General features: G+C 33.9%; 1 protein-coding gene across 1 annotated transcript; it reads right to left on the bottom strand.

Moving 5' to 3' along the window:
- Positions 1–42: 42 nt before the first annotated feature.
- Positions 43–9,717, bottom strand: LOC126777242 (uncharacterized). Its single transcript, XM_050500239.1, has 9 exons — positions 9,628–9,717; positions 7,728–7,827; positions 6,742–6,868; positions 6,328–6,419; positions 5,736–5,790; positions 2,225–2,421; positions 1,548–1,696; positions 1,143–1,274; positions 43–374 (listed from the first exon to the last, which is right to left on the bottom strand). Exons 2-9 carry the CDS (start codon positions 7,825–7,827, stop codon positions 228–230), a joined length of 999 nt encoding a protein of 332 aa, XP_050356196.1. The 5' UTR covers positions 9,628–9,717; the 3' UTR covers positions 43–227.
- Positions 9,718–10,351: the final 634 nt, after the last annotated feature.

Genomic DNA, 10,351 nt, shown 5'->3' with positions numbered 1-10,351 from the left:
CAAACAATTGGCCGATTTGTCGGACTAATAAAAAAAACTGAATTTAGGGTTTTAAATTTATTACTATTAATATTCGACTAAGACTATAAATGCGAAAAAAAATCTCTGTTCGTCTATTACCTTATTTCGAAGGGATCACTGAACATAAGGACAAATGCACACGAAATACGGGTAGTTTTGACGCCGATAGAGTCACGAGGAACAGCTACTATGCTATATTTAAAATTTTATTTTTGTATGAACACATCGTTTGTCACTTTCATCGCTTTCAGTTCGTTCAAAAGCCATTTTGAGGATTCTGCGATACCTCCAATCAGAACTTGATCCTTATTACATCCAGAACGAATAACTCCAACGACCACCGCGTTGCCTTTCTGAAAAGAAAGCCATTAACGTAAAGTAAAGCAGCGAGTATACATATATCCCACAGCTGGGCGATGGCATCTCCTCTTAAAGAGGAGGCTTAGAGTTATTCCACCAGGTAGCTCCGTAGTAGAATTGGAGAATTGTATATTCAACACATGTGGCAGAATTTTATCCAATACGAGTAGATATTCTCACAATGTTTTCCTTTACCGCCGAGATGAAGATGAATTATAAATGAGTCATTGACAAGGATGTGAAATGATTCTTTTTATTTGATACAGTCATGTCAAAAATAGATCAGGTGATGATCCGCCAAATAACTGTTAGTCTAAAGATCAGCCAAACGTAATCTACTGCTAGACAAAGTCCTCTCCCAAAGTAGGCAAAAGTTCCTAGTTCTCCACTTTTCAGGTCCGTCGGGTCAGTTAAAAGCTGGGCGCCTCATTTCGTGTTCATATAGGTATTGCCCGTGCTCGCCATACTGGGTAGATGCTTGGCAGGCATGCGCAGTAGGAGGTGAGGTGTATTACAGAGAGGACGCTACTACCCAATCACCCGGTTGTCCCATTCTCTTAGTCGCCTCTTATGACGCTCACGGAAAGAGAGTGTTATCCTAGCTCAAAACTAGAACCAAGCATCTAGAGCCTCAATCTAGATTCCATCGGAACTGGTCCATTTTTAGGACACAATTCACGCTTTAAAGAATATTGTGAAAATATTGAATTTGATTTAATAGAATTGAGTAGAAATGAGAGATAGAAAGAGGCAACACTTACTTTTGATTCGCAGAGTACAGGAGCCCCTGGGGAGACGATACATGCATCATCTTCGTTAGTACCACACGCTTTTTCTGGTGTCGTTTTACCGCCAAAATTGCTACATGAACCCGGTATTACTTTCAGCAGTGTCTAAGGGCATTAGACAACGAAATTGTGTATGAAATGATTACTGACAATTTTTCAAAGATAAAACAAAATTTTTTTATAGACACAGACTAGTTAATTGTTACTGTCATTCAAGTTGTATTAAGTAAGTTTATTTTTTATCAATCGATAAATAGAATAAAGCAAATATGATTATGTTATTATTATATGATTTTACAAATATGAATTCACTTTTCAAAATTTCAAGAGCGACATATTGCGATGCATTTTTTATGTTATGTTGATGTTAATATTTACCGAAGTAATTTCATCGTTGCTGTCGAAACCAAGTGTCATACACTCGCCTGCTGGCTTTTTAAATTCTAAGCAAGCACCTTGCCCCTTTTTCGATCCCCAACTAACTTCCTCTTCTAGCACTAGTAGGCCAAAATCAAATACGTGCGAACCTAAAATGAGAAAACATGAGAATGGATCTTATACAAAACTACCGGTTTAACCACGATTTTTCCCGCGTCGTACTAAAATTTCATTAAAACGGGATAAAAGGCCAAAATATGTTAATTATGTCATATTTTAGCTGTGATTTGAAGAAGTTACAAATGATCACAACACACTCGACTTTTCGTATTTATGATATGAGTATTGTTTTGTTTTGATTGTGAGTTCCAAATAGCCGTATTAACTTTAAGAAACAGTTATTTTGAAATCACAGATAGATACTTCAATTTCATTCAATTTTATAGATGTGATAAAGCATGAAGAAGGAACAAATAATCACAACACACACAACCTTTCGTATCCATAATATGAGTGTGATTCTAATAACTAAAGAAAAATGGATATATTGAATTATTGTAATGCCTTCTTATATACTATATTATGTATAGTATTTCCATTTGATAGGTAAGTGATATCATTGGCATGACTTACACGTGAATATGTTACATATAGTTGCCTTAATTTCGTGTCTTTACCAGAATTATAGTCGGGATGAAATTTCCGATGTCGAACCGTGTAATTGCGGCCCGGCTCCGGTGATCCTGGTACTCTTGCGTACACCATATGCTGCTGAGCTGATTTTAAGCAGGTTGCCGTGGTTAATATAATTCTGGTTCCGATTAGCGAGCCCATGCAGAAGACACTTTGTGCTGTCTGCTTCACATTAGCTACCCTGTAGAAATCATATATTAATCAAAATTAAAACTGTATTATTAATAGCCGAAAATGTTCAATTGAATTTCACCATACTCCTACTCTTCTGCTTGGTTGACACAGAATTCACTCGACACTTAAAACTTTTTTTACCAAGTTTTACTTCAGTAAGAGGTTAATAATTAAAAAAAAAATCCATCACTGGGATTTTTTTTTAATTATTCATAGTGCCTGGTTTTTCACGATTTGTGTCCTCTTAGCATTATGGCTCATTACATAATATTAATCATAAGTTGGAACTCAGAGCATTATTAAGTGGTATCTTGTAAAATCGTTTTACTTTGTAATCAGTCTAACAGATATAGTTGTCGGTCTTTTATTTATTTATTATAATATCAACACCAACAAGAAGTACACTAATTAATACAATTGAGTCTTTAAACATGACGTTATACAAATCAAGTGTCTCCTAAATTATAGGTGTTGCAAAATATATCAAGATTTCGAGTTAACAAAAAAAAAAAATTTTAAAAATCAAAATATTTATAACAAATAGAAAAGATATTAACAATTAAATTATTATAAAATTATCACTTGATTGGTATAAAATGAATAAAATATAAATATCTGAGAACATTTAAAATTTTTGAATAATAAGAGTAACATTTATACATAAAGAAAAAGATGTTAAAAACAAAAAATTATACATTATTATTGAGGAAAAAAAAAATGATATTTTTTTACAAAACTGATTCAAATTGTCATTAAAAATATCAATTATAAGAACTTCGTTTGACTTTCTTATTGTTAATCATATTATTGAGCATTTTGTAGATATTATTAAAATCGATTAACCTGTTAATTGGAGAGCAGCGCCCTTGACGGGAGTGAGTAAGTTTTTCAACAAAGGGAGTATACACAGATGGTCTAGTGGTCTTTTTAGGAGCACGAATCATAATTTTAGAAAGGAGGTAACTGCAGTCGATTGTTCCGTTCAATAACTTATATAGGAAAATGTTATCGAGGACGCGACTACGATCGTAAAGAGAAAGAAGCTTAAAATGTGAGAGTCTATCTTCGTAACATGGCAGCTTTTTAGCAATATTTTGACTATAAGATAAATGCCATAAGAATCTTTTTTGTACTTTCAAGTCTATTCTTGTAAATATCGTAGTGAGTATTCCATACAATGCTACCGTATTCTAAAATACTGTGAACTAAAGCAGTGTATAAAGTAATTTTAGTCTGAGGCTTTTTAAAATCCCTACAATTTCGCAAGCCAAAACCCAAAACCCTGAAAGCCATAGTTACTATAGTGTCCACATGAAGATGAAATCGCAGTTTAGTCTAAAATGATACCTAAATCACCCACATTGTCCACCTCTGCAAGCAAATATCCGTTGATGGTGTACGATCTAACGAAAGTGGTTTTTTTCCTACTGAATGTCATTAATAAAGATGTTAAGCAGTAAAGGTCCCAGGTGGGATCCCTGAGGTACTCCAGAGTGAGATATAAAGGGGGTAGATGCGTAGCCATGATAATCACAGTTCATTTGCGATCGTAGAGATAAGATCCACACCAGTTAAGAAGAGTGCTCGTTATACCAATCGATTTAAGTTTTTGCAACAGTTTATGATGATTAACTGTATCAAAGGCCTTACTAAAGTCGGTATAAATAGCATCAATGGAGTTGCCACTATCCACCGCCTCAGCAAGGTCTTCAACAAACGAAACAAGGTTAGTTGTAGTAGAACGGGCTCTCAAAAAACTGTGTTGTTGCGGTACAATGGTCTGCTTTAATTGTGATAAGATATACGGGTATACAAGAAGTTCGAACCAAGGCTTCCTTTCAAGCTGAGAGGTAGACACCCGTACTCAATAATCGGTTGATGATTAAGGTAAGTGGCTTGACTAATTTATCAGCACACTTGTTAACAAATAATGCTGGTATACTATCCGCACCAGCCTCTTTTGAAGAATCTAGACCTTTTAAAACTTTAAGGATTTGGCCGGAGGAGAATGATAGAGAGTAAAGGCAACTATTAACGGTTAAGGTCTTAACAGGATTAGGCTGAGTAGAAATAGGTACAGACCCATTAAAGACTGAGGAAAAGTGTTTAGCAAAGAGATTACATATGTCCACACCCTGGATAGCCACATTAGAATTGCAATTTATTTTAGTTAGGGTATGTGTAAATTGCTTTTTTTTCAGTTTAACATAGGACCAAATAAGCTTAGGATTAGACCTTAATGATAACTCAAGACGCTCCAAGTACTTTGAGTAGGAATCCTTTAAAAGTATATTGCATCTTTTTCTTAATAAATCGAACGTTAGAATATCACGTGGATTATTGTATTTACGAATTTTGACTTTGCATTTATATTTTTCTTTAATGCAGTTAATTAGCCCGTAACTAAACCAGTATGGATATTTATTACTACGATGGTTTGATTTAGGTACATGTTTCCGAATTAGAACTTGTAATTGTTCATAAAATACTGCAACCATGTCGTCGACTGACTTGCATATGCATAAAATATCATCCAAATTGATATTATTTAAGCCCTCTTGAATTTTAGAGTACACGGCACTGTAAAAACAGTACTTATTGATATTTTCATTGGGAGATAGGTTTGATGATGTATCTTGACGATACAAGGAGTTAATAAAATTAAATATATTTGCTTTAATATATGATCACCAAAGTGGTTATTTTAAGTTTAGTAGTTGTTTATAGATATAGTCATTCATGCCCAATAACAAATATTTCTTTTGAAACCCTTCGAAATACATTTATCATTGGATTTTGCTTAAATAGACTCGTACCTCGACTTACACTGGCTCACTGACAATTAAATATCTATTGTTCATAGAATATTCTAAAAACAATAACATGTAGTAACAAGATTCCACTTGCATGTTTTTTTAAATAACTTATAGTATAATCTTTTATTGGCGCATAGATTTTGTGCAAGTTCGTCTGGGTAGGTACCACCCATCTTTATAGCTATTGTTATTATATACAACAGCAATACTTTGTACTTATGCGTTGCAGTTTGAAAGGTAAGCCAGGAGGTATATAGCGCATTGGCGATAAAAATGATAGTTCATATGGCTACAGCGCCAAGGTCTATAAGGTATATATAGCTGGTCACCATTTACTATCGTGGTGACCGATTTGCCCAATCTGCTTAAGTATTTTATATACATAAAAAAATAGTATTTTTACTATGAAAATAAGTTTATCACATTTTATGAAAACTGTTAATTTTTTGTCAATAAAAATCATAACTGCTTTATATACATTGTTTAAAATATTTGATATACTAACTTATATAGCGATACAGCCCAAGGAGTAACGTCCGACTCTAGCGCCAAACAGCTTTCTGAAAATATAAAGAATATTTAATGCTTTATCTAACATTTTCAGCTCATTTCGACCGCGTAGCCCGCGGCGTAGCCAAAGTAAATAAAGGTATGTATTAGATATAAGACAAAAACGCCTGCGGCTTAGCCTGCGTATGAGGGGAAAAGCAGGTATTGTTTAGTCAGAAGATATATGCTACCTCTATTCCAAATTCTATTCAAATCTATTCTGACATTTTTGCGTGATTCAGGCGATTGTGATTGGTTAATCACAAAGATCAGCCAATCACATAGGAGATAATATAATTATATATATTGCGAGTTACGGATCCTTTTGAAAATCGTGTTTTTTTTATTTTTTCCGTTATCAAAACTATGTTAAATGAATAAAAAGATTTTAAATCAAATCATTTTTTTCTAATATATCTGATCTGATTGTGATAATTAATTAAGAAGTTTTTGGGTGACGTTAAAAAAATGCAATTTAGTTATAACAAGCATAACTCGCCCTCAATTAAAAAGAAATTCTATTTCAAAAAAAATTATACCTAACTCACCAGTATTATTATTGCTGATAACTGGTGGTTCAATGACGAGTTCTTTCGTGCAACACCATATAAACTGTCCTGGACAAGGTTTCATCAGTTCTCTGTAACGAAAAATGTGACTATGTACCAATGATCTTGACAAAAGTGAAACATTTTTTGGTAGAAGTTTGTGTATTCTCTAACTTATAATGTGCAGTACCTTCGAAAGTGCAGGAACTAATAAAAAGTAATCGAGTCAAGAATTTCTAAATCTGGTTTAAGTGGGTAGTACTTCTATTTCCGTACCGTGATGTTTAAAGGCTTTTATGGGCAGTGTGGTCAAAATCGATCAAGAAGACCTTATTATTTTGGCAGTAGGATTATGGTGTGAAAATGAGTCAGTGCTGCTCAACCAGATCATTAATAGTAAAATTAATAGCCTACCTAAATTCGCTCTTATCAATAACACCTCCAGGCATGATTGTGTGTGCCTCGTTGCAGAAACTCTCGTGGACACAAATTCCTTCTTCACCATTCTTTGCTATACATATGTCTTGCGATATGAATCTTTCTATAACAAAAGCAAAGATAATATTACGGCAATGGCAACAATTGATTATATGTAATGTTTGGACGGAACGTTTTTGACGCGTTAGCAGAGATGCCAACTTATATTGATTAATATAAATTAATTTGCCTTAACTTGTTAAAATTTAAAATCATAAGGTTATTAACCAGCAAACCGCACTGCCTCAGCAGTGATTCTGTTTTGCGGTAACGCATGCAATTAATATTAAAGTAACAGCCTGTAAATGTCCCACTGCTGAGCCTAAGTCCGTCTCCCTTTTAAGGAGAAGGTTTGTAGCTCATTCACGAGATGAATTATAAGCACAAATTAAGCATTCATGCGGTTAGGATTCACGCGTTTTAATCATTAGGTCATCTCGGCTCCTTATTAAAATTAATATTACATATTCATAAACTTTTATCGTCTGGGTTTATAAATTGTTGAATTATTACATGTCAGTAACAGTACACAGTACAGTAACAGCCTGTTAATGTCCCACTGCTGGGCTAAGGCCTCCTCTCCCTTTTGAGGAGAAGGTTTGGAGCTTATTCCACCACGCTGCTCCAATGCGGGTTGGTGGAATACACATGTGGCAGAATTTCAGTGAAATTAGACACATGCAGGTTTCCTCACGATGTTTTCCTTCACCGTCAAGCACGAGATGAATTATAATCACAAATTAAGCACATGAAAATTCAGTGGTGCTTGCCCGGGTTTGAACCCACGATCATCGGTTAAGATTCACGCGTTCTTACCACTAGGCCATCTCGGCTTTTTATTTACATGTCATACAACAAAAATGTCGGTTATGATTTTAGTAATGCAAAGTAATATTATGTTGCTAAAATTTCAAACAACTTACGGTCTAAAGACAAATTGTCGTCATCAACTTCACGAGGCAGACGGTAAGCCATGACCACCAGAAATACAGTGGAGACCATTATTACTTGTAGCAGTTCCATCTGTAAGAAAATATAGACTCATATAAAGTTCAAATTGAAAAATCTCCAACTCAAAAAAAAATAAAAAATTTATAACTTTAAATTCAAACCATTCCAATGATCTCAAACATGATACCTCTGATGTAAATTCGTTATAATTTGCATATCCTGCTGATTTCAGATGATGCAGCATCAGTTAAAAGTTACCATGTTATTAATATCATTGGTATCTCAGAGTATATCATCATCATATTAAGATTGATCCGAAAAGTAGAATTAATTAACCAGAAACAACAAGAAAATAATAAACAAAAAAAAAAACACAAATTCGGTATAAGCTTAAACGACAAACTTCTAGACGTGTCTTGATTAGCGAATTTAAATCAATAATTTTATGCTTTCCTTAAGCTTTGAAGTATATATAGTGGAGTTGGAAAGTTTCGACTTTTTCAAAGCTCCGATAATTCCAGACAAATAGCATTTTATATTAATAAAACATACATTGTTAAAGGTATAATATGAGTGTATAAAGTTTGCTGCAATGCGTAAATGCGTGCAATTTTATTCAACTCGAAGTAAATTTATAGTTAGGCGATTACTTGATCCATACAAAAGTGTTGTTAAAAAAAGACAATTAAGCTCTAATTATGTGTTATTTGGATTTTTTATTATATTTTTATTATATTTTTTTTAATTGGAGTGGTTGAGTAAGTTAGTTATATCAATTTGACTACCTCGTTGGTCTAGTGGCTTGATATAAGGCCGCAAACTCGGAGGTCCTGGGTTCAATTCCAAGGTCGGGCCAATAAAAAGTTATTGGGTTTTTCTGTCAGAAAATTCTCAGTAGCAGCCCGGAGTGTGGAAGTTGGAAGTGTGTACACTCCCGGGCCTCGGAAAGCACGTAAAGCCGTTGGTCCTGCGCTTGAACTCTTTCCGGTCGTGTCGGATCGCCGTCCCATCGGCTTATGAGAGTTAGGGAATAGAGAGTACACCTGTGTTTGCGCACACACTTGTGCACTATAATATCTCCTGCGTAGTTGGCTAACTTTCTTGAGATTGGCCGCCGTGGCCGAAATCGGTCTGGAGGACATTATTATTATTATTAATATTATATCAATTTGTATGATTTGGTGTTATTATTTTTAAAAAGACGGTTATATTATTACAGATTGCTGAATTTCTATCGCCGGTTCTTTTCAGGTATTTAATTCAAATTATCTATCTCCCAATAAGTAAGTGTAATGCTTCTATGTCGAATAATGTATTTTGATTTCCAAGTATGATTCTAAATTTACTTTCAAGACTCGTCTACGTGAGCATATTTTGTCTGAAAGTTCCTGGATAATCTTGTTATCTTATATCATCTATAATACACTATTATGCATACGTTTATACTATATGTATTATGGCTCTGTATTTATTTTGTTGATATTATATTTATGTATATTTTTGATTACTAATTACCGCCTTCACAGAATTCTGCTTAGCCTAAAGGTTGACTGTTAGAGAATGCCTTCAGGCATTAAGTCCGCCTTTTGTTATCACTACATACTATGGTTGTAAAAAAAAGTTTTAAATAAATAAATATATAGGATATGCAAAAATTGAACTGTATTTAATTGATTCTTTAATTAAAAGGATGAAAAAAACTAACTACGGGGTTTCATTCCGATCCTTCTCGGTAGAATCTATATTCCGAACGATTCAAAATTACAAAAAAAAATTTGATTCGAGAAATACTTTAATTCTGAAACTAAACATTTGTATATAATATAAGGATAATTTATATAGTATATTAAGCATATTATTACAGTTATTTACCTTAAATGACTCGGAGTCAGAGTTAACTTGATTCACGACCGTACAGTAAAACCGATACAGATATATTAAACGAACGCACGCATTATATACCTAACCCTGCGGACATAATTAAATAAACGATAAATTATCGTTATATAATTCTTATATATTGCAAATATAATATATAATAGCTTAACTTGTATGAAACATAGTGTAAATATTGGATGACAGTATGTTAAATTCAAATAAACAATTATTATTAGAGCTTTAATAACTGATAGTCATGTCTTTTTTGTCTTTTGTTGTCGTGTTAAAATTATTTTCTAACCTTTAGTAGGAGTTAGGGCTAATCAAAGTGGCGACTTTAGAAATTAGGTCTTTGCATTAAAATTAAAGGGCAAAACTTTTTCTTTACGTCTTGGTGTGCTTTGGAGGTAAAACCGACTCGTATGCTGTAACGGAAAATCACATACAATACAACAATAACAGCATTTTAATGTCCCACTGCTGGGATAAGGCCTCCTTTCCCTTTTGAGAAGGTTTAGAGCTTATTCCACCACGCTGCTCTAATGCGGGTTGGTAGAATACACATGTGGCAGAATTTCCTTCACCGTTAAGCTCGAGATGAATTACAAACACAAATTAAGGACATGAAAATTAAGTGGTGCTTCCGTAACAGCCTGTGAATGTCCCACTGCTGGGCTAAAGGCCTCCTCTCCTCTTTTTGAGGAGAAGGTTTGGAGCT

Source organism: Nymphalis io, chromosome 22 (assembly GCF_905147045.1).
Source record: "Nymphalis io chromosome 22, ilAglIoxx1.1, whole genome shotgun sequence".
Taxonomy (NCBI): Eukaryota; Metazoa; Arthropoda; class Insecta; order Lepidoptera; family Nymphalidae; genus Nymphalis; species Nymphalis io.
The sequence above is the reverse complement of the archived record's forward strand: the minus strand, read 5'-3'. Positions and strand labels throughout refer to the sequence as shown.

Coding starts and splice junctions, on each gene's coding strand:
- LOC126777242 (XM_050500239.1), bottom strand. CDS start 7,827: ATGGAACTGCTACAAGTAATAATGGTCTCCACTGTATTTCTGGTGGTC. Junction 6,869..7,727: donor CGACAATTTGTCTTTAGACC/GTAAGTTGTTTG, acceptor CTTTTGTTATAG/AAAGATTCATATCGCAAGAC. Junction 1,697..2,224: donor TCATCCCGACTATAATTCTG/GTAAAGACACGA, acceptor TTCTCATTTTAG/GTTCGCACGTATTTGATTTT.